General features: G+C 35.2%; 1 protein-coding gene across 3 annotated transcripts in view; it reads left to right on the top strand.

Moving 5' to 3' along the window:
- enah (ENAH actin regulator) overlaps nucleotides 1–26247 on the top strand; it is a 97385-nt gene that overhangs the window by 33347 nt on the left and 37791 nt on the right. For all 3 annotated transcript variants that reach the window (XM_067384150.1, XM_067384155.1, XM_067384149.1), the window contains exons 2-3: nucleotides 10680–10845; nucleotides 18214–18391. In XM_067384150.1, the coding sequence (XP_067240251.1) occupies nucleotides 10680–10845; nucleotides 18214–18391 (344 nt within the window). The remainder of the gene's footprint in view (nucleotides 1–10679; nucleotides 10846–18213; nucleotides 18392–26247) is intronic.

The raw sequence follows: 26247 nt of genomic DNA, 5'->3' as shown, positions 1-26247 counted from the left end.
TTATTGCCCTGCAGACCAAATCAAAGTAAATTTTTGTCCTCATTTTACTGATAAGGGCTCTCAACCAAATGAAATTTGGTTTCTCAGGAAAGGTGTTTCCCCATGTAGCCACAATGAATGGGGTGTTTTTATAAACCATGCTGCCACTCGCTGCCATGACTAAGTATCACTTATGACGTTCTTAAGGGGAACCTCCATGCATGCAAAAGGTTTGGTGTGAGAAGTCGCTGTGTGTTCTTTGGGTGTGAATGGCTGCTCAGTGGAGGCAAAACGGGTCGCTGTCAGAACTCACCTGCTACTTTGTTAAAAAAATGCCAATTGCCTTGGTGTATGTAGACACAGTATGAAGTATGAACCTGCTTTTCAGAGAGCCTCAGGTCATTTTGGAGGTCAGATGTTTGTGGTAGCTTTTTCTGGAATGAGAAGATTCTTTGAATTTCTTTTTTTTGCTGATGTTTATGTTTTGCAATACTGTGCTAAGGAAAACCAGTATTACTGGCCCTGTTTTATGAGTTGGGACTGTTCAAATGCCTGTTTTGGTGAACTGTTTTGCTTTGGAAACATTTACTCCACTTATATGCAAATGTGTATGTATAAATATAAATATGAAATATTTTATTGATATAAATATGAAATATTTTATTTATATATATATATATATGTACACATACATGTGCTTTTACTATTCAGTGATTAGATATAATAGAAAAGTTTTTGTGTGTGTGAAGGAGACATTGTGGTTTTCATGATGCTGTCAAGGGTCACAGTAATTATTGTCAGCTTGAGTTCCAATTTCAATTGGAAACCTATTGTAAAAGTTCCTCAATTAAAAAGAAGGAAGTAATATCTCTACTTCATAATGCCATCCATCTAGCTTTACTGCACAACCATAAACACCTTGAATTTCCTACATGTCAAACTGTGTAGATTATACCTGACACACTGCTTAGATAAAGATGACAGATGGCAGCTGTCAAAGAGAAAATGTATTTAGGATAGCAGTATTTTGCTGATGTTTTTCAGTGGCCAGTCAAACAAGGATGCCTGAAGGAAAAAGGCATAAATTTGTGCTGCAGTAGATATTGGCGTGTTGTAAATCGGAGAGAACGGACATTCTCTGAAGTGTTTTGGGGTTTAAAAAGTATTACAACCTCTGTTCACCATCACATTCTCCGACTTAAAACATTGAAATTGTGGTTTCCTCAATGTCTTACAGGGAAGGAAAGGTCATAAATCACTGATGCTTGAGACATAAGACTGCATAAGACTTAGCAACATTTCCAAATTGAAATTAGAGATGGTCACTATATTAACAGAAATGTACCATTTCATTTTATGTTTCTCACAGTCTTTATCGTTAGGTTTAAAAATAAAATGAACATAAATATACAATATAAATATATAAGATGAACATAAATATACAATATAAATATATGAAATGAACATATACAATATAAATTATACATAGTACCATTTTAAAGATTAATAAGATTATAATAAAATTAAAATAAGACAGATGGATAAATTATAACTGATATTTTATATAAATGAAACTCAACACTTCATGTAGATTATTATTATTATTATTATTATTATTATTATTATTATTAATATAAACAATATATATATATATATATTTTTTTATTTTTTTTATTTTTATTTTTTTATTTAATATGTATTGTGTTATCATAATTTAAATGTGTATAATTAAACATTACTGTGATGTCCAGACAAAAAGATGAAGTCTCAGTTGATTCACTAAAGTTAATGTTTAAATTGTCTATATTGTCTATATTTTTGTTTCTGATGGTGCTGACTTTTTTTTTCGGTTTTCATATAGCCGTTTTGTGTGCGTACTGAAATCAGTGAATTAAAACCGTATTAGCTCACTGCCTGTATTGGTTTCTGGCCTTTTTAAGTGTGTTCTTGTCCCCTTGCCAGTGGCTTAAAAGCAGACTCTTCTCACAAATAACTGCCCATGCAGAGGATGTCACCAGGGCTGTTTATACAGTGATGATGTCTTCCATTGTCCTGCAAAGCATGGCATGAATGAATCTGCACTGGCATCTTCCGAAACGGGTGTTCAGCGTGACTCATGGTTTGTGAGTGGAGTGTATTTTTAAGCCAGTTTTTGCGGTTTCTGTGGAGGAGGTGAGGTGTTGGCAGCTCAGGGACTCTCCATCTCGACTGTGGAAGGAAGCAGTCAGTGTCGTTAGCTGCAAAGGATCATAGTAAGGGTGAACAATGAACACCGGGTTGAGAGTATTAACGTCCATTGAATATTTTCATATAACTCGGGATAGACTCGTGATAGACTACTTTACTGTCTATTTAGCACTGATCATTCACACAGAGCTTGTGCTATTGAGCAAAACAAAAGGCAAGCAAAAGAGAAGCCTGAATGGCTCTGTCTCCCCCCCCTTCTTCATACAGAATTTTTTTTCCCCAGTATTATGTAGGAGCTACACATATATCCACCCACGTACACAGTGTTGCTAAGGTGATGGCTTTAATTCCTCAGTCTATAAAAAGACCAAAAGAGAGCAAAAACACCAACGAGGGATTGTGACTTATGAGGATGTCTCTCTTGACACTAGTGTGTGATCATTACGGAGTCTGAAATATTTTTGGTCTTTTGAATTGGCATGAAGATTGTATCACAGATAGTATCTCCTCAAAATGGAGGAAATTAAATGCACAGGAAAACTGATACAAGTGCTGAATCAGTTGACATGCTGCTTCATATAGTAAGTTTGACATCCTCTCCTTCCAAACGCCTCCTATGTAGTCATATAGGAAGAGCAAAATTCAGATTTCCTCACCTAGCCTGACTACTCCTCAAAAGCGTTTGCTCATGCTTGTAATTGTATGTGTGCGGTTCACCTGTAAACTAAAATTATTTAAAGTTCCCCTTATTAAGCTATTTTAAAGGTTCCTAACTTTATTTTGGAGGTCTCCTACAATACATTTACATGCATGAAATATCAAAAACACTTTCATTTTCTCATAATATACATTGCACATCATCTAATTTCTCAGAGAATCTTAATACGACTCGTTTGAAGATTCAGTCTCTCTAAGCCCCTCCTTTCCAAGAGCTCCTCTGCTCTGATTGGTCAGATGGCCCAGTCTGTTGTGATTAGTCGACCACTTACAGCGTGTATTGGAAACAAAAGGCTAATTGCCATATCTGATTTTCACCTCCAGACATTTCCTAAATCCTCAGAGATTGTGTAAAGACAGTAATGATGGCGTTGATTTTACCATATCAATTAGAGCGAGAGTCCGATAATGAAAGATTGGAAGAACTAAGCTAAATAAGCAAGAACTTGATCATTTTGAATGTAGTGTAAGTTTTATATATATTATGTTATTTATATCTTGTATATGTATGTATTTTAGTCATATCCTGTTAGGTTCATCGTGATCTCATTTTGTAGACAGTGATCAGGGTTTCAGTTATTTGTCACTGTATGCTGATCTCACCTTGAGGCTGAGAGACGGTATGCATCTCACAGTGGGAGTTGGAGCCTATTTCCAGCTCCCTGCTACGCCTACACCATGCCGTGGACCCTCGAGCTCCCTGTGAGCAGTCAGCTCTCAGCCTGAGCCATCTCTGTTACAGGAGTATGGTTTAAAATAGCTCCTGTCTGCTCTTTCTCACGCACCTGTGGCTAGTTGAGTAGGTAAGACGCAGCAGAAGTGTTATTTTAGGAGTCTATGGCCCCCTCTTAGGGATTTGTAGAATCATTAAAACAAGATATTTATCCCTTTATGTTGCCATTGATTATTTGGTCCATTTTGCTATAAACTTGAAGTGTGTAGTTTTTTTTTTTTTTTTTTCAGTGTTAAAGTGCTTTCTTGTATCCCAGCTTTAATATGCAGAGATAAGTACAAGTAAACCATGTGGTGGTAATATCCTTGAACATGATTATATTGGCTCAACCAAATTCACGAGGTAGGAGCGAGGACTAGTAGTACCTGTTTAATTGACCAATTACAGATGAGGTGATTGTTCAGGAACCCTGTTGGAAAATAAGGCAGGGTATCTATACAGATTTCCCAAACTCTTGATTAAATTTCAGATTTTATTTTGATTCATTTGGGGTTTTTGTCAGTGTTTTAGGCTGAATCAAAACTGTAACTCGTCTTTTTGAACTAGCCGTTAAAAGAACAAGCTCATAAGAGCCATTTGTTTCTGCAATCAGTGTGACCTTGGTCTAAATTGAGGTTTTCACAAAAATCAGTTCATTAAACCCTCGTCTAGCGTTCCCAATGCTCCAAATAGCAATTAAACATCTAAAAGTGTCTTTATTTGTACAATTTCTGAAGGAGAACCTTTCCTTTGACCATGAAAAATGACTTTTTTTTTCCTTCTCGCTTCTCGACAACTGGCACTTCCTCTCAGCACAAGTTTGGTTTTGTTGTAAAGCGCATCATAACATAGTACATTTTCGATGGCATGAGTCTGAACCTATGAAATGTGATTTTCAAACTCATGCTGATGTAAACAAAATGATCTTACTTGCTCTGACTGACCGATCACAAAGACACCTCAGACAGTGCACGATCCCGATATACACATACAGACTTACAGTATTTAAAAAAATCTGTCTTGGTGAGTATTCACAAACATTATCTGTTATGTTTTAAGTGAGTGTTTGGTTAACTGTTAGGGGGAAATCTAAAAATTAGATCCGTGTGATACAGTAGGTCTTAATATGTAGGCTGTCTGTTTCATTAAAGTTAATCAAACAATTGTGGAATAATGGGAAAAACGTTATAATATAGATATCCTATAGATATGGGGTTTGTGCCAAATTTGGTGGTTTTACCAGTGATTTTAAGGTATGCTAGATGATTTTGTTTTGGAACCTTCAGAAAACTTTCTCAGTTTTTCTCAAAATTGGCTTTTCTCTCTCTATCGAATTCAAACAGGTGTAGCTCAGTCATTTTTTGGTGGATTCCAACAAATCATACATCATTTTGATTTTCATTTTTTGATAGAATGTGAGAATAACAATAACTAATTTTTGAAAATGTGTTCATTGTGACTCATTTTGCCAGAAAGGGTCACACACATTATATATCACATATACATTATATATATATATATAATATAGTAATATGCTATAAGATTTTTGATTCATCAAAAAGAATCAGACTACTTGCCCTGGCACAAAGTGTAGGGCTATGCCATAGAGGGCCTTTAATGGGCCCTGTTGTCACAGAGCCTGGGACATTGCAGTTGTCCCCCAAACCTGATGATGACGACCCGTTTCTCTTGTATTTCCAGCCCTTACTCAGAAATACCACCTGCCATCCATGAAAATACCCTTCTTTCTCACTGAATTGACTCACTGACCCAAATGTGTGTGCTCTTCACTAACTTGGCAAATATGGCTTTCAAAGAAGTCTAAATTGTGTCCCTTCTCTTGCACCATTGTCTATGAAAGTTTAGAGGACACTTTTCAATCTTGAAGATTTACAGTGTGATCTCTGTCACTGTGTCCTTCAAGATCTCTATTCCTTCATTGTGTGAAACACATTGTGTTTTTTTTCTGTTGGTGTTGCTGAAATTTGAGCTTAAAGCTGAAACAACTTTGAGCCATCACAGAAGTACAGGGTTATATTGTGGTAACCTTGACTGAGACTTTGTCTCACTGTTTGTCTGTATTTCAATCTTTCTTTTTTGATATTCTTTACCTCAATACCTCAGAAATCCCTGAGCAGGATTGAAGAAGATATCTGGACCTGAGGTCAGTGGGTCCACTTGACTCATGCGGAGGTCTGAATCTTTGTGTTTGCTATAGTCTCAGTGGATTTGTGATGTGGCTTAGGGATGGCAGCTTGTTGAGTTATAGTGTTAGACAATTTGAGCTGTGTAAACAAACTAAGTGTTAAAGTGTGAGCGAGTCTGAGTTGGCCTTTGTGACATGCATGATTCATATCAAATCTTCAGGGCTAGCTCATCATACATTGACACAAATATAAAGATATGTATATAATTCCAGTAGTCTATAGCAACTTGTGAATTATATAGAACATTAATGCATTATTTGAAATTCCTAAATGGATGATTTTTTTCTTTTTTTCCCCTTTTTTTTTTTACATAAAAAAGCAGTGATGCTATCATTTCAGCCAAACAGCTGTTGTTGAAAGATAAATTCATTTTATTTTCAAGTTTTCGACACTTTTTATCAAATGAATGCAACAACTATATTAATAAACTTGTCTTCAATTAGTATGTACCTAAACAACAACTTAAACATTTATCTAGACGTATGTTTAGTAATACTTTTTAATGCATAAAAATTGCTTCTGTAAACATTTCTGGGTGATGATGCAAGGGTGATGATCATAAATTGTTGATTTATTGAATAAGGTTTGTATAACATGTCTGATGACATAACAGCTGAATAAAAAGCACATTAAAATAATTATGATATTCGCAGTGTTATTTTAGTAGCATTTTTGGTTTGTTGTCAGCTTTCAGAATCCGCATCCTTGTTTGTAGGCACAATGCCATTATCACACATGCTACAACAAGCATCCCTTCATTTTAACTTGTGTAGTTTTATTTGTGAATGAGTGTGTTACATGGGCAGAGACAATGGAGCTGTCATTGAGGACGTTACTTTGAGCTGTGTAGAAGGTTGATGATTATTTTTCCTGATGTTGTGGGCACTGGGTTGCATAATCAGATCTTGGTTTACCATGCTCTTCCCCAGAGCATTTTGCAGGCAGTGCTTGCTCTCGCGTCACTGCAGCCTCAGCACGAAGCCCTCTGATGTCGTATTTTTTAGCTGTTGAGACGTTAAGGCAATGAAGGAATGAAAATGTTTCCTGATTGCATTGCTGCAGTGCTTTGGATGTTTTTTTACATCAGAAGGTTTTTGATCACACTTTGCCATAGTTCTTGTTTACAGCCAAATTAATTCCTTTAAGCTTAATGGTTTTTCAGTTCATCATTGATCCAAATGTCAAACACTTGACATGCAACAGAGATTCAGAAAATTATTTGCTAATTAACGGCAATATAATTATTAATATAATTACCATTGTTCTTTTGAGCCTTGAAGAAATACAAATAATGTAAGGTTTACATTTTTCAGCTTTATTTTCTACTTGACTCGATGCATAATCACCCGCACACCAGTAGTTTAGCTTATTTATATTAAACTGCTTTTTTATTTGCCTCCAATTCCTGCACAGTGGAGCTTTTTATTTTGACAAATTCCCTAAATGGTTTATTAATCCTATGATTGATGAGAAAATGTGAGCATAGATTGCATAGCTGTCATAATTTGGCTATGTGCATTATTCCATCACGTTGTTTTCCTTTCATCACAGAACCCTGTGTGCTTTCTTCCCTCTGTCCTTGGAATTTATTTGCACCTCTGAAATGAGACTGAGGGGAAACATTATCTATTTGAAGGTTATTAGGTTGCTATATTGTCAAATCAGAACATGAATGGTGGGCTGACACTATTCTTTGTGTAGTCGTACTGTGTGTTTGAAATCCACAGTTCTCCAGGCCTGCTGAAGTGTCAGATTGAATTTACAAACAGTAGCAAGGTGTGGGTGAAACAATCATTTCCAGGTATCATACGATCAGCAAATATCAGCAGCGTGGCTTGTTTTGGCCTTGTCAGCTGTCGTCCTGACCCTCATATTGATGCTCTTAAAGGGTTAGTTCACCCAAAAATAAAAATTATGTCATTAATGACTCACCCTCATGTCGTTCCACACCCGTAAGACCTCCGTTCATCTTTGGAACATAGTTTAAGATATTTTAGATTTAGTCAGAGAGCTTTCTGTCCCTCCATTGAAAATGTAGGTACGGTTTACTGTCCATGTCCAGAAAGGTAATAAAAACATCATCAAAGTAGTCCATGTGACATCAGTGGGTTAGTTAGAAGCTTTTGAAGCATCGAAAATACATTTTGGTTCAAAAATAACAAAAACTACGACTTTATTCAGCATTGTCTTCTCTTCCGGGTCTGTTGTATATATCCGCTTTCACTCCACAGTGATGCTGCTGCTTCTTCTTCTTTCCTGTTTTACAGCGGTTGGCATCCATCATGTTATCTAGTGCGCCCAAGCTTCGTTTACAGTCTGAGGGAGATGCACGCTGTATTCAAGCTATTCTGCATTGTTTGTATTTTGGTATTGCTATATTTTTTAAAATTGTGCGTAGGTGTGCATGTCGCGGATGTCCTAATTGCGTCACTGTCCGGAGCAGAAGGGGGCGGTAATGCACCAATAAGCTGGATGAATCAAATGTAAACATCCAAATAAATACAATACTCCCATAATCCGATGTATGCATGCAGCATGCATGGCGAACACTTTGTAAAGATCCATTTTGAGGGTTATATTAGCTGTGTGAACTTTGTTTATGCAATGATAGAGTGGAGAGCTCGGGAGGGGGCGGAGAGCACGAGCAATTAAAGGGGCAGCAGCCTGAATCGGTGCATTTCTAATTATGCCCCAAAATAGGCAGTTAAAAAAACTAATAAAAAAAAAATCTATGGGGTATTTTGACCTGAAACTTCAGACACATTCAGGGGACACCTTAGACTTATATTACATCTTGTAAAAAAACTTTCGATGGCACCTTTAATAGAACGTTCAGAAGAACAGCATTTATCTGAAATAGAAAGCTGTAGTAACGATCTTTACTGTCACTTTTGATCAATTTAATGCATTCTTGCTGAATGTTGCTTTTCCAAAACAACAAAAACAAAAACTTTTGGTAGTGTATAAAAGCTTTTTATTTCAGATTTCTTTCAATTTTCAGCTTTTCTATTTCAAAAATTACACACAACTGTTTTCAGCATTAATAATAATAATAATAAATGATCCTTGAGCAGCAAATCAGCATATTAGAATGAATTCTGATGAATCATGTAACAATTAAGATTGGAGTAATGATTCTGAAATTTCAGCTTTGCATCACAGGAATAAATTACATTTTAAAATATATTCAAATAGGAAATTGTTATTTTAAATTATAAAAATATTTCACAATTTTGCTATATTTTTGATTTTAAAAAAATGCAGCCTTGAGCAAGAGTGACTTCTTTTAAAAACATTAAAATATCTTACGCATCTAAAACATTTGAATAGTAGTGTTCAGTATGTATTTTATATGCTTTCATGGATCAAAATTAGGTAAGTTTATCATCGAATTGGCCCATGTAGCACAAGCGCTGTATTCTAAGACTTTTAAAACCAAACCTATTTTATGAGAAAATGAAATAAAATAAAATAGAATTTTGGGTTGATGAGTTGTTCCTTTGTTTCTATGCAATAACCGCTTAGGCTAATGATGCATGATGTAAATGTTTTGTATTCGAGTCATAGATTTTTGTTGAAAGAGTGTTTTTTTTTTTTTTTTTTTGTATGTGTCATGACTCCCCCTTCTCTTGACCAGTTTTCCTGTAAGCATTTGCTCTCTGACTGTCTGCCATCAATTACACCGTAATATGACATAGAGCCCGCTCTGCCCACGCCCGCATTTTTCTTCCTTAATTAAAGTGCAGAGATTGGTCTCAGAGGACAATCCTGTTAGATTAGCCCTTATCTGCGAGGTGGATGATCCCAGGATCTCATCTTAGTTCCCAGATTGATTTCAGGGAAAACTAAAACAAAACACTCAACAGTCTGTCGATGTATATTCTGGAGCGCTTTGTCATGATTATTTATTTTACTAGATTAACTTGATTCTGTTAGCCATGTGGCATCTGATCTCCAAGTCTATCCATCTCCCCAGCGGCCCAATCTCTTTTGTATGTGATTATTAAGTGACATCAATGCTTGTATGAACTGAGGTTAGTGTAAATTAAGTAGCATGAACATCAGGCTATTGTTGTTAGTTTTACGGTGTGTCCTAACCAGGCCGATTAGAACTACTTGTGCGACCTGGCGCAGCAACCAAAAAAATGCAACTGCTTAGGACATGAACTCTTACATAAAATCTAGCTTCCATTTCTTTCTCATGGTCTTTTTTGTAACACAGTGTCAAAGAAGAAAATTATTAAGATGCATTGTCAAGGTTTCTAGAGTAGAGGGATGTGCGTAACCAGAAGTATTTTTCTTTTTTTTTTTTTTTAACAAGGTCAGAGTACTTTTTCCACTTTTTCTCTTGCTTTCTCGCTCGGTCCGTTTGCCACCTGCATTAAAAGTGTTGCTTCAATGTGATCACATGACAAGAGAAGCCTTTCAGTGGCTCTTTTGCTATTCTATTAACGCAGTGGGAGTTTGGAAGTCATTGTAAATAATTTAGTGTTATATGCAAGGTAGAGTTGCTCTATAGTGCAGAGAGACAGGAGAAAATTGATTTCCAGTGTTTACATTTAATGGGTGACTGCTTAATGAAAGCGTGACCTATAAAGGTGTACTGCACTTGAGTGCCAATGCAGGATCACATGACGGATGGTTACTTCTCTGTGGTTTAAAGCTTTCTGTGATTGAAAGAACGTTTAACTATTGCAGTCTGCATGGATTTAAGGAACTGTTAAATTCTCATTGAATTTAATGAACATATTTATTGCAACTTTAGACCAGATTTTTGTTTCATTGAGTGAATTGTTTTTGTTAACCATTGAAGATTTTTCACAGTGAAAAGTTTTCCATCATCCAATCATGCATATGCATCTTTTCTTCCTTTTCAGTGAGCAGAGTATCTGTCAGGCACGGGCTGCTGTCATGGTATATGACGACGCCAATAAGAAGTGGGTTCCGGCTGGTGGGTCCACAGGCTTTAGTCGAGTCCACATCTATCACCACACTGGCAACAACGCCTTCAGAGTAGTGGGCCGTAAAATTCAGGACCACCAGGTAAGAAAAAGGGGAGCTGTGCTCTCCAGTGAGTTGAAAATTATTAATTAGCATGATGGATTGACACAGAAATGCCTTTTTCACAGGTAGAGAGGTCAGTATTTACCCTTAGTTTTATATACATTTTATTTATTTACATTTATTTATAAATACTTTATTTTTGTTTTTATTTATAAATATTTTATTAATTTATATGAAATAATTGTATAAGACATTTTGTCAACATTTCAAACCAAGGCCGTAACCATTTTTATTAAAAGGAATTAAATAATTAAAAAGCATTTAAGGGGAAAAGAAATAGAAAAAAAGTCTATTGTAGTTAAGTTATCAATTTAAACAATTTTTTTTTTTTAAACTTTTTTTTTAATATATTCACTCTTATTTGTATGTCTAATGTCAAAAAACGCAAAACACATTCAGTTATGAATTACATTAATCATATATTAATCAAATAATAGCATGTTTTCAATTTAAAATTGTGAAATTTCATAAAAATGTTGAAGTTTGCATCACTGGATATTACTGTCAGTCACTGAATATTTCAGTCATACAACAGTTGTCAAATATTAAATGTTTAGCAGCTACTTGTCACATACTCTCTCATTGCTAAAACGAAAGCGTCACATTGGAATTTGCTAGGGCTGCACAACGATTAATCGTGATTAATCATTTGCAAAATAAAAGTCTATGTTACGTAATATATGTGTGTGTTCTGTGTATAATAATTATGTATGCACATACATGTATATATTTTAGAAAAAAATTATATTTATATATAAAATATTTATATTTATATGTAATATAAAATATATATAAATATGTATATTTATTAATACATGTATATATTTCTTAAATTTATACATGTACAGTACAGTCCAAAAGTTTGGAACCACTAAGATTTTTAATGTTTTTAAAAGAAGTTTCGTCTGCTCACCAAGGCTACATTTATTTAATTAAAAATACAGTAAAAAACAGTAATATTGTGAAATAATTATTACAATTTAAAATAACTGTGTACTATTTAAATATATTTGACAAAGTAATTTATTCCTGTGATGCAAAGCTGAATTTTCAGCATCATTACTCCAGTCTTCAGTGTCACATGATCCTTCAGAATTCATTCTAATATGCTGATTTGCTGCTCAAGAAACATTTATGATTATTTTCAATGTTGAAAACAGTTGTGTACTTTTTTTTTCAGGATTCCTTGATGAACAGAAAGTTCAAAAGAACAGCATTTATCTGAAATACAAAGCTTCTGTAGCATTATACACTACCGTTCAAAAGTTTGGGGTCAGTAAGAATTTTTATTTTTATTTTTTTGAAAAGAAATTAAAGAAATTAATACTTTTATTCAGCAAGGATGCATTAAATCAATCAAAAGTGGCAGTAAAGACATTTATAATGTTACAAAATATTAGATTTCAGATAAACACCGTTCTTTTGAACTTTCTATTCATCAAATAATCCTGAAAAAAAATATTGTACACAAATATTTTGTACAATTGTACACATTAAATGTTTCTTGAGCAGCAGATCAGCATATTAGAATGATTTCTGAAGGATCATGTGACATTGAAGACTGGAGTAATGATGCTGAAAATTCAGCTTTGCCATCACAGGAATAAATTACTTTGTGAAATATATTCAAATAGAAAAGTTATTTTAAATTGTAATAATATTTCACAATATTTTACTGTATTTTCAATTAAATAAATGTAGCCTTGGTGAGCAGACGAAACTTCTTTTAAAAACATAAAAAATCTTAGTGGTTCCAAACTTTTGAACTGTACTGTATGTGCATGTATTTATATATACATAATATACACAGAACACACACATATATTACGTAAAACACAGACTTTTATTTTGCAAACGATTAATTGCGATTAATCGTTGTGCAGCCCTAGAATTTGCGCTAGTTTTCTGAGAACAGTAAGCACCGCCGCCTTTGATTTGATTGGCCAGCTCACTCATTCTGACAGTGACGAGCGCTGTTAGACCTCTGAGGCAGACCAGCCTAAAAATGTAACTTTTAAAAGTTTTTTTTTTTTATCTTAACAACAAACAGAGTGGTGCATAATGGAGTACAGCAGAGCAGCATCAATAATATCAAATATTGGGGAGGGCAATTTGGGCCATTTCTAATTATTAGGGGGAATTATTGTCCCCCTAAATGTCTATGGTGGTTACGGCCCTGTTTCAAAACACTTTTAGGCATTTATGAGGCACTTGTTCTGCTCTTTAATGTAGATATTTGCTATTTTTTATTAAAAAAAAATTAAAACTAAAATTGATTGTGCTTATATTTGCTCTCTTCATTTTCTTAATAAAGTATGTAATGCTGCAAATGTAATGTGAATATTGTCACAGCTGAAAGGTGTTGTCGTCATGCAATGGTGTCTTTTAGAATCTAGTCCGACATGAACGTCGTAAAGGCAGTCCACATCCAGTGGGTTTAACTGAGAGTTGTCTGCTTGGCCTTTTTGGCTTCCCCTGCAGAGAGGGCTCTGGTTTCACTGCAGTGCTTTGATGACCCATGACACAGAGCACAGGAGGTTTGAGTGGCTCACAGATCAGCACAGCGTGGTTTAAAGAGAATAACATCTTATGAGAAATGCCCCTGTTCTTGTTGTGATTAGAATGTTATGCTTGGGTACATTCTGGAAAATGCTGTTATTTTTCCTTTTAGTGTTTCATTATTGGATTTCAAGGAATAGTTCACACACACACACACACACACACACACAAAAATGGTCATCATTTACTCCCTCAATTTTTCAAGTCTTTCTTCTGTGAAACATAAAAGGATAAGTGATAAATTATGAAGAATGTACTGGCTACTTTTTTCTCATGTGATGAAAGTTGAATGAGGATTTGGACTGTCAGTGTCCGAAATGATCAAACAAGTGATCTAAACGATTCATGCTCTATATTAATCTGTCTGTTGCTACATAGCGCCATCGTCGACTTCAGAAGACTTGAAATATTGTGCACAAGTCATATGGACTACTTTTGTGGTGCTTTTTTGTGGTCATTTTGTAGTGTGACAGGTCCTCTTTCACTTTTATTATATGGGAAAGAATGACCAGTAAATTGTCCTTTTCTCCTTTTGTGCTCCATGGAAGAAAGAAAGTAAATGTGAACTATTCCTTTAAGAAAAACTTTTCGCCTATTCAAGATTTGGGAATGTTGTTTTACTCAGACTAACATTGACCTTATCTATTGATTTGAATTGCAGAAATGCCTCCTTATATTTCTAGCTATTAATAGATCAAGCACCCAATCTATTCAGTGACCTGAGACTGAATATTCAAAGATTTATGGGTCAAACAGAAAGAAAAAGGTCACCAAAATATTAAAAATCCCATTTATTTCTGAATCAAAAAAACGTCATAACCAAATACACAGGTCAGTTTTCCTGCCCACCTATACTAATGCATCTTTCATATAAATAATACTGGATTAACTATGCCTTGTAGCTACTGTATTAAATTGAAATAGAAAATAGAAATTGAATAGAAAATTTCTTAATTTCACGATTTGGGGTCTGTACCAGAACTTTTTGTGTGGTTAGGAAGCCATTTGTCTCTGGGTTTAAGGTGGCATTCACTGAGATTAATTATAACCCTAGTCCCATTTGAAAGCTATTAACATGTCTTAAATAAAACTGCCATGTTCATGTTCAGGAAACATGGTGTAGCAGTAAAAAATTCTGCTCTGAATACTTCTAGGTTGAGGGCATATTACTGAAAAATGGCAGTACTTTTTATTGAGGGTATTTAAAAGTTCATGAGATTGCTAAAACATCTACACACGTGAGCGGTGCTGCTTCAGCAACCTTTTAGCCTTTTGTCATCTTTTTGCGAGTTTTGTGAACTCCAGTATGTAGTGGGAGACACTTCATTAACTGCCCCTAAACTTCAAAACACTAACCAAGGGACCTCCTTTTAATGTTTAATGTTGCTTGTAATGTAAACTACACTGTTTATAATGAGAAACAAAAAAGTGCTCTTGCAGTCTTTACTTGGAAAAAAGGTTATTATGGAAGCATTTGTTTAGCAACAGTTTTATGCTTACATTGGAAATATAGATTTCTATTGGTCGTGCATTTATTCATGTTTTTCACTTGTTTTTACAAACGAGCATGCCACAGATGTGGTCAGTAGAGCGCAAGTTGTATTTATGTTTTTTAAAGTGATAGTCTTTAATTTTTCCCTGCTCATTTAATTATAATATACAAGACAAGATTTCATGCAGCAAAAACTGTTGTTTCATGTTACATGATCATTTTCCACCTTCGCTCTCCTTTAGAATGAAAAAGGATTTTGGGATTTTTAATTTTTCTCTTTTGACTTATGCATAAACAACCTCTTTGCATTTGAAATGAGTAGCAGCGCTTACTTATGTTTTGTAATTTTGATTATCCTTTCATTTTTTTTTTTTTAGGCCCAATATAGTTGATGCTGTCCCGTCTTTCAAAACGGCCTTTTTGTAAAGTCTGCATTATATTACTTTACATCATCAAGGACTTCTTTGTATGCTGTATCCTGATATAACCCTGTCCATTATATCCTTGTTAAAAGGCAGCCAATCAATGTCTCTATGAAGGTTACTTAGTGAAGGCTGTATAAGATTTTGTCTTTAAACAGCATCATTTTAAGTGTTCAGCTATATTGTCACTGCAGTGAAACATCTTTTTTTTTTTAGTCTGGAGTGTCCAGCACTTGTAGTTGTTTACTTTCTAATCTATTAAGGACTGTTTTTAAGTGAACTGATGTTTCACAAAAAGTATGTGTATATGTATATAATAATAATAATAATAATAATAATATATATATATATATATACACACACAAACACATATATACTTTTTTTTTTTTTTTCAAAATTTTCTTCTATCCCACCAGATAAGTCGGAAATACCTGTAATTTGTAGGTAAGAAGTAATTTGTAGGCTGATTCCCATTAATAGTGTTGACCATGTTGAACATTGCTATGTTTTAGCATTCTGACTAGCTTGGCATAGCAACAATGGTCTAACCAATGATGTGAATTTTAGGCGGAGCTATCTGTTTATTCAACCAATGGCTGATGGGGAGTATTTTGAAAACCTTTTTGAAAATAGTTACTGTTTTTCATTTCTTTGTTTCTTTTCTTTTCTTTTACTTCACAGAAACTACACTTCACCTTTGCTTGCTAAATTTAGAGTGTTTCATATCACGTAATTCACTGCAGGCTGTATATTGCATATGTATTTAATTAGTGTCTGGCCTCGTTCTTTCTTTATCTGTTCATTTCCTGTGAAGAACTGAACCGTTAAAGAAACCTTTTTCTTTTCCATTGTTTAGGTGAGGGCACTTTTCTACACTTTAAGTGAAGTGCAAGGTAATGTGCACTTAAAAGTAACCTTTATTCAGCACTGACTGTGGTTGTTGCACCCTGCTACACAAATGGCAGAAATGCTGAGGGGGTGTTGTCACTGTACATGACTCATTGCTATTTTATGGTTATTCAGTGTTTCGTGGAAAACCTATTTCTGTCTCTGAGAGTAGCTAGGCCTTTTTAGTCCTGGTTACGTTAATAATTCATGAACGGCACAATCATCACATTGATATCTGAGGATGGAACGTATCAGATTACTTCAGGAAACTTACTGGCATTTGTTGATGGGCCGTTCATGGTGGTTTAATGACCAAAATGAGTTGCCGTTGAAGTGCCGCACACAAACCAAATGTCAATGCACATTTTACATTTGACCTACCATGATAGCCTTGTCATCTATATATAACTGACTAATGTTTTCAGATCTATACCTGCTGCAAGTGTGCCAGTAACTAGTCATTTAGTATATATATATATATATATATATATATATATATATATATATATATATATATATATATATATATATATATATATATATATATATATATATATATATATATATATATATGTATATATATGTATGTATAATATATAATATAATATATATGTGTGTATGTGTGAGAGAGAGTGTTTGAAAATTATTTACAGATCTGAAAATATATAAAAAAATATACACACCATTTTCCCACATTAACATATAATTTAACATAATATTAACATAACATATTAACGTATGCACATTTTCACTTTGTATGATACCGTGTTTAGCCAGAAATGAATACCACTTAAAGACTTTTGGGTGTTGGAGAAAAAATATGGAAAACTGTCCAAAAATACTTGACTAAGTTGCTTATATAGGACCATGGTCCATTTTTAATTCTTGTTGCTCAGTTTCATTAATGTGTTGAGAAAACTGAGAAGTTTTCTGCACTTGTCAGTTGTGACAGGATGGCTTACAGTTCACATTTCCTTTTATAACACTTGCTAATTAGTTGCACTTCTTATGATAATTACATTGATGTCAAAGGATGAGAAATTGAAATGACTGGGAAAACAGCCAGTTACCATAGAAGCTCAAAAAAGATTCACCCTGTTGAGGACAGGGTGCTTTTTGGAAGAGTTTAGGTCAAGGGTTTTGATATTTAAGTATCTCCCACCCATTTGTAGTTACCATATTTACCATTTAGTGTTAATGCTGTAACACCTCTCTCTGGAGCCGAGCTGGCCACAGTAACCTTGGTGAAACTTATAAAGAAATGGATTTACCTTTTTGTTATCTACAAATATAGAGGTGCTGCAAGCAGCAGTTTTTCAATCTCTAGTTCGTCCTTGTGAATCTTTTAATGGAGCAAGTCTTTGTCCCTAAAATGCAGTGTTATCTGTCATTAATGCAGATGTTTCTGCTTTTAGGTGGTTTAGTGAGAGGTTTTAGAGATTTTTACTTGAAACTTTTGAAGCCTTGAGTTTTATCGACTTGATCTCATGAGGAAAAACTTGACTTTGTTTTTGCAAAACATTGAATATGTTGACCATACTAAACATAAGTTTTATATAGTTCACCCAAAAAATAAAATTGTCATTTACTCACCCGCAAGTATAACTTGTATAAATTTCTTCCTTCTGCTGAACACAGAAGAAGATATATTGAAGAATGTGGGTAACCAAACAGTTGATGATAGCCATTGACTTGTCCATACTATGGAAGTCAATGGCTTCCATCAACTGGTTGCATGATGACAGAATTTACATTTTATGGGTGAACTATCCCTTTAATATGCCTGAAAACATTGTTTTTATTTATTTACCATGTTTAGTGCCACATTTCGTCTGTGAAATTTTAAAGACTGCTCCCTTTTGGCTAATTTAGCAGAAATGTAGTGCTTCAGTCTTCTGAGCTTTTAAGTTTAGTTAGGATTTGCATTTCACAACAAATGGTATTCAAGCATTGATTTTAAATTTATCTATGCTGTTCTGTCAACAGGTGGTAATAAACTGTGCCATTCCCAAGGGGCTGAAATACAACCAGGCCACGCAAACGTTTCACCAGTGGCGAGATGCACGGCAGGTGTACGGCCTTAACTTTGGCAGCAAAGAAGATGCCAACGTATTTGCCAGTGCCATGATGCATGCCCTGGAGGTGCTGAACTCTCAGGATGCAGGTGAGAATGCCGTTTTCACACCAGAATACGAAGCTTAATGACACGTGAATTGTGTGAAATGGCTTCTGTGTTGTGGCACTATTACATTGCATTCCAAAAGTGATACTCAGGACACTTCGGAAAAAATCATATAAAGAATCATTTTGGAACTACTGTAGGCAATTTTGCAGAATCATCTGTCTTAGTGTATTAAAAAAATGTATATAAAAAAGATGATCATCATGATACTGTTACCACAACTTCTATAAATGCATGGTTGTTAAAAATTCTAATTTATTGTTTTAATTAAACTTTTTAAGTTGCAAACATTATTTTGTGGAGTTCTATTGACATAACAATGTTGATCATTACATCAACTTAATATTGTTTGTAATTTAAACTCAAATTTCTGCGTTAATTGGCTTTTTTTTTAATTTGGTTGTAGTAACTTCGAAAATTAGGCAGTGGATTTCTAGTTCCCTGCATGCTTTGCATAATACTGGATATGGAGAATAAATGTTGAAATTAAGTGTTAATTTATTTGTTTTTAGTGAAGGGAAAGACCTGTTAGTGTTTAATGCTGTTATGTTTGACATTTAAAAGATTTTCTGTAATGTTGAAGTTTTTGTGGTTACCATTGTGCTGAAGAGTAGATACATTGACACTATAAGCAATGTCTGCGCTAATGCCAGTGACAAGTAATATCTTACTTGTTCATTAAATATACATGTTAAGTTATGTTAGCATGTGCTATGATAGCTGTTGATTTGAACTGAAATAGATTAGATTAATTGGTTCCAGGGCTACAGCTCTGGTAGTTTGGAGCAACTTTTTTTTTTGAGTAATCAACTTTTGTGTTTGTGTTTTTTTCCCCATTATGTTTATTTCCTATAAGTTCCTCTGACGCACTGTAGCTTGTTGGTTGAACATAAATTCACTCAAAATTGATGCAAACTGTTGCGTTAATTTTTTTATTTTTTTTTTAGTGTAGAAATCACTTAGAAATAAAGAGATTATAGCCGAAGCTTAGAATTTAGCTTTAAAATAATATTATTAACATTAAACTCTCATTAAATCCTAATTGCAGTCTGTGTAATAATAATTCTAAAGGCACTTTTTTGCATATGTTTTGGGATTCTCATTTCTGGAAACATGTAGTTCAATTGCTTAAAACATCACAAAGTTGCAGTTTGACCATGATCCTTGTCTTTTGTTGCTCAATGTTGATGATTCTTGTTGAAGTTTACATTAGTTCAGAGAAGACTGGTAATGTCTGGCTTCACTGCTGCTAAAAAACTGGGTAAACCATGAGTAGTAATATTTATTTTAGTGTCTTTAACATATTACTGTTGCCACCATTTGAAAAGTGATTTTTGCCACTGTAACATCAGCCCTTAATCCTGATAAAATCGGTGTACCATAAGATTGCTGATGCTGCAGAATACAAGCTCTTTTTTATTTTATGTCAGACACTATTTAAAACTTTAAAAAAGTCTAATAAGTAAATGTTCTTTTACTTTTTTGTTTGGTGCTGGTGAGCCCAGCAGAACGTTATTGTGTTCTGGTCTCTACCCAGTTATGAGGTCACATTTGGAGCCAGACTCAGCCTATTGTGCTCAATTAATTGTAATTTAGAAAACGGGGCCTGCTCACAGGGGGTTTTGTTTTGTATGTGTGTTGTTTATGAGAGAAAGAGTCTGGGTTAACTCTGTTTGCGCTGATTGGGTTTAGGGGGAGGTGCCTCGGCTTGCTTGTGAATAACCGTCTGCATGAAATCCATTTGTCTGCAGTGGTTGTGTGTGCATGTGCTCATACACGTGTCGCTTTCTGCCTTTTTTCCTCTTCTGTCTGAGACCCGGGCACAATCACAGCGGGGGGTCATCCCCATACTGAGCTCAATGTTCTCAGCGTGTCAGGGCAGTTCATTGCTGAGGTTGTTTTCCCTTAAGAAACAGATGATGCTTTGTTTTGTGGACTGGACTCTGCTTGTCTCTTTGAGATATGGCTGATCAGAGAGTCCTTAACTGTTGCATATTGAGCTGTTCTCTACGGTGTATCACAATAGTAAGGTCATTCTGTTACCCCCATACTGTGTGTTTGAGACAAGGATGCTTTTTTAAAGGATTGTTTGTATCAATTTCAGCAAAATTAATTTATTCACTTTGACTTTCATTATAGGAAAACAGTGTTTCAGTGATGCATAGAACAAAAATGAATGTCACAGTTTGATTTTTGGCTTGTAGACCTGAACTAATCAGAGTTTGTTAGACCATGACAAGATTCTGAGCAGTTATTTCAGTAATTTTCTTTTATGCTTTTTATCTAATATTTAGGCTATATTTTCTTTCAGATTTATTTCAGTTAACAAGAACTATTTTTAAGTTTTAAGTAACAATAACACTGTTTCTAAGCAGTGTTAGAGAGTTACGCTAACTAATTATTAGCGATGGCACTAACTTATTTTCTCAGTAACATGACAGTAAGTAAGCTATTTTCAAAATAACATGTCCTTTCCTGTAATAATAAGCTATTTTTTCAACAAAAATGTATCCACAGTAGACAATCAAATTTATTAAAACTAGAATGTCTCTCTCTGGGTGTGTCTCAATTAGGCCGGGTTCTATGGGGTTGCTAGAGGGTGCTAAGCACCCTCAAACACGAGCAAGAGCACCCTCAGTTTATACTGTAATAATGTATTGGTGAAACAGATTTGGCTACATTGCTCACCGCTGCAAAAACACGTTCTTGATCTCTTGAATGCAATGGCCAATCAGAGTTTAAGTTAGTCAGAATCCACTCACTGCTCAAAACGCCAGAGTTTTTATTCAATGCTGAGTTATTAAGGCCCGCGAAACCTTTCATTAACATTACATTGTGTAGACACAATGTAAGTGAGATTTATTGTGCATTGCTGGCAGCTTCATTGATTATAACAGCTGTGTGAGATTGCAATGATCTGACAAAGCAACAGCCTTTTAGTAATTGTAAAGAGAGCGAACTTGGCTCGCTTTCAAAACTACAGCCTATATAATCTATTGGATAAAACTATTGTTTTTCATGCTGTTAAGAGAACCGACAGCCAATTGGATTCTGCAAAGTTTCAGAAGTGACATCTATATATAAATGCTGGATTTACTCGGCACTGGACAGAAATATGACATGCTAAAATAGTAACACATTAAAGCAATGTAACAGCAGACTAATAGATTAATAGAAAAATATTTGCAGCAAAATATTTTTGAAATTCTTATTATTAGTAAAAGTGATGACTTGTAAATAATCTCAAATGTCTCATTGTACACTGCTGTGGTGGAGCTGTTGCTTAGCCTACATCTGCACTTTACTAGAGCCCCCTCAGTAATTTCAGAAGCACCCTCAGTGATTTGAATCTAGAGCCAGGCCTGGTGTCAATCAGTTTCCTAGTTGAGTAGTCAAGGCACTGATTAGGGAGTCGGCCATTTTAAGGGCTGTCTCAATTGCAAAATCCTTGCAGTACACTGAAAGGTTTGCTCCTTAAAAAGTCCCACAATGCACTGTGAAAACCAGGGAGCATCGATGCTCACTAAATGTTCCCTTAACCTAAGCTCTAAGGGTGCTTTCACACCTGCCTCATTTAGTTCGGTTGAATCGTACCAGAGTTCGTTTGCCCCTTTGGTGCGGTTCGCTTGGGCAGGTGTGAAAGCAGCAATCGCACTCGGGTGCGCACCAAAAGCGGACCAAACAAGCGTACCGAGACCTGCTTGAAGAGGTGGTCTCGGTACGCTTTCAAACGAACTCTGGAGCGGTTCGCTTGAGATGTGAAAGCAATCGACCCAGTTAACGGACCAACGAACCAAATTATATCATTTTCATAACGGAAAATATGATATAAAAATCAGTAATGTCTGATTCTGTGAGTGAGCACATTATTTACATTATCTGAAAGCCAACGATCGCCTCTGGTGTGTAATTACACTTCTCCGTGCGAGAATGCTGTCCCGACGAAGTCTCAATTCCCGCTCTGCTTCATTATAAAATTCAAATGGTCTCCCTCGACAGACACACGGACAACAGGTCGCCTACTAGACAGCGCTGGGAAATCCAGAGATGGAGAGAGAGAAAGAGCGCGCGTTTGAATTTGCCGCAGCAAATATGAATTAACTGCGGGAGAGAGCTACATTTATAAAGTGTTTGTGTGTGTCTCGACAGTTACAAATAAAGCCACAATAAACTCATGGAGCGAACTTGTCAATCATTATTTTGATGGATGACGCAGAGAAAATTCTGACCAATAAGAGGACAGTTTTACTCCCATGTGACTTACCTTAACGCATTTTGGTACGCTTTGAAATTGCCATGTGAAAGCGAACCGAACCAAGAAAAAAAAGCAACATTGTAACAAATTTAGTCCCTGTTTCGGAACAAAACAAGCGATCCATAGGTGTGAAAACACCCTAAAGCGCGAAAGATAAATCGCGTGAGCAAACTCAATACACATAATGACACTCATAAGATTCTTTTTTTTGATAATATACTATTTAAATATGTCAGCATAAACATACAGTACATCAATAGACAGATAATGAACATAATCTAGCTAACATTTATAATTTAATTATGACTGAAATGTTGCACGTACATGTAACAAGCAAAGTATTTATCATAATGTACTTGAAATAATATATTTTTTTTAAATATTGTGTGGTGATCCAGGGTACTGAGTCCTTTCCAGTGCCATCTTGTGTACTGGTTCACGACCTAGGAAGCTAGGGAGTTGATTGTGATGTACCCTCCATCAAATAGTTGGTGATTCATTTGGTGAGTTAGGATGATGCATCCATATGTACCAGCTCTAGAAAATGATTCACTGATTCATTTGATCCACTCTATTGTGTTCCTGGAATTTGCTGAACAGCATTTCTTTCTTTACTGTAAATTTAGAGTTTGTTTTACCACTACAGTTTGTGTGAAAGTTTTTTCGTATGCATGTATCTAAAAAGGGAGAAAGGGAATTTGTGAGACAATATTCATTCAAGCAATGCAGAAACTGTTACTGTTGCCATTTTCCATGACCTTCACTTCTTTGTCTCACTAATCTTGCTATGGAAATTTATCTTGTGACTGCGCTGGGCTCCTGTTATCACCACAGGAAGCTTCAGACTCTGTGGCCTTATTACTGTCTATTAATTACCTGATAGCACGGCAGTTAATTATGCAAAGCGATGTTAATTATGCATACTTTGCTGATGTGCGGATATCCTAGCAGTCCAAATTCTCTGACTGTTGCAATCCAAAAAATAGTGAATTAACTATGTAAAATGCTGTTTTCTGTGAGTTTTCATTTTAATCTGACTCTCAGACCCCACAGACATGGAGAAGTGTCTGCTCATCTCCTGTTGCCTTGGGGGAGAGGAGTCTTCAGCGTAAAAGTTTCGCCTTTGGGATTTTCATTTCTCCCTCCTCTCATCTGCCTTGCAGCTTTCTTCTCACATCTGATCCCTCTTGCCCTCTCCTCCTTCGTTACTCGTCCACTTTGTCCCTTATTAAGAGCTAGGTTTACATTTAGTTGTACTTTGTGCCAGTGTTGACTACAGTCAAGCTGCACTTTTGAAAAATAATTAGATACACTACAAGTTAATAACAGAACATGGCTAACTACACTTAATCTATTTATGGATGCAATATATATATTTTTGTATATACAGTAGTTACCTACATTATTTTTATTGTCTTATGTCCAAGGCTGCATTTATTTGATCAAAGATGCAGTAAAAACAGTAGTGTTGTGAAATATTACAATAAATACCTTTTTTCCCTAATTTAATATATTTTAAAATATATTAATTCCTGTGATGTTAAAGCTGAATTTTAAGCAGCCATTACTTTTTTTATTTATTTATTTTTATTTTATTTTATTATTTTGGAAACCTTGTTTTAAGCTGAATATTGGGAATGTTCAAAAGAACTGCATTTTTTTTTTTAAATATACATTTTTGTAACATTAAAAATGTTATAAAAACTTTATAAAACATTTAAATTGAATGCATTCTTGCTGAATTAAAGAATTAATTTCTTTAAAAAAAAAATTGAGCAGTAGTGTGTCTATATAAAATGCAACTAATAAAACTACAAAAAAGTAGTTTATAATATTGAATTGTAATATATAGTGCTGAATAGCAGCATTTAACTGTTAATTTTGCTACCTAAAATGTGATGTAGGAAGCAAATTAAATCTGTAAATAATTGTTTGACCTACTTAAGGGGTTAAAAATGTGAAATGCAGTGTGAGAAGATACAGTAATGCTGTGATTTAAAAAAAAAAAAAAAAAAAAAAAAAAAAAAGCAGCTTGTAACTGGAAAAGATGTACTATTTTGAAAACCACTCAGCAACTGTCACTCTACCTAACAAATGTTACGTTTGTAACATCACTCCTCAACACTGTTTTGTGCGCTACTCTATCTTTGCTGAATTTGCTAATGCCTGTAGGTACCTGGCATGGAGACAGTGATTTTGGAGAGTGTGTTAAACTGCACTAACCATTCAGTAGTAGGATCCCATACGACTGAGCCAAAACAGGAAAGCGTAATTGGCTCTCCCTTAATTCACTCCATTGTCAACATGAAGCTGTGTACAGCTGCAGTAGGGCTAAATGGCTGCGTTCAGTTCTGTTAGAGCCATCTAGCTAACTGCAGTCTGTATCCAGGTCTCTAAGTGAACTTGTTTGCAGTGTGTTTTATTGAAGCTCTGAATGAAGTTCAGTCATGATGCAGTTAACCTGTGGTGCATGTTTGAGGGCTTTGAGATTTGTAGATGTATGTTTGGCAACACACTTTGTCAAATTACAGTATTTGTGTTTTTGAACTTGAAATCCTTCAAGACTGTTTTTCACTCATTTATTTACATACTTTGAATAAACCACAATCCAAGTAATTTAGAAAATTAAGCCACTGGCGGAGGAAAAAAACAATTGATTTGTTTTAAACAATTTAGCTCTTGGCTATTTGATGTTATTTATTAACACACTTGGCATACTTGTGCTGAAGAAAAAAAAAAAGACTCATAAAATTTAAATGCGCCCCCTGTTGATTGTACAGGGACTTGCAGTGTTGCTAGGCAGACTTGTTACTAAATCATGTCAGCCGTTGTTTTCATGAGGTGGGCTAATACCTGTCAAATACCACATGCCTTGAGCCCAGAAAGTGATCCACTGTCTTTTACTCTGTGTCTAAACACAGACTCAGGTGGAATAACAATGTAGTCATCTTGCTGTGTTTGTATTTTTGGAGCATCACATCGGGTAGTATGTTTACATGGCCTGATCGGAATGTTTGTGACCCGTTTGTGCCTTTTTGTTGTTGTGTGTCATCCCATTGTAAAAGCAGAAGTTTAGGTAATGGCGATCCTCTTTAAAGACATTTGTGTATATATTTTGTATAGATTTATATGTAGTATGTCATCCAGCCCCCTGAAGGGACGTGTATATGCTGGTTGAGGGGTCCAGGAGAATCAAAGGCCCTTTTTTTCCAAACCCCTAGAATGTGTCTTCTAATTTTAGACTGGTGTAATGTGCAACACAGAGTCACATGCCAGGGTGATGTTACCCTGACACTGGAGCCATGGACTGTGTGAGATTTTGTGAGTTTTTATATAAATGCTGTTGCCAGCATGAATGAGGAGCTCTCGCAAGGCAGACAGCCGAGCTCTTGGCAACATGGACTATATATGTGTGATGGATGTGCTGATTGATGTATTGGTGAGGTAAATGTATAAACATGTTTGTCATTGAGAAATCAAACCATCCAAACCAGACAATCCGCCTGAGGAGCATACATGAGAAGTGTGACCTTTTATCTTTCCCACGGGTAAATTGAGTATAATTATTGTAAACTTTCTTCAC

Source organism: Chanodichthys erythropterus, chromosome 4 (assembly GCF_024489055.1).
Source record: "Chanodichthys erythropterus isolate Z2021 chromosome 4, ASM2448905v1, whole genome shotgun sequence".
Classification (NCBI taxonomy): domain Eukaryota; kingdom Metazoa; phylum Chordata; class Actinopteri; order Cypriniformes; family Xenocyprididae; genus Chanodichthys; species Chanodichthys erythropterus.
This window is presented reverse-complemented; position numbering and strand designations above follow the sequence as displayed.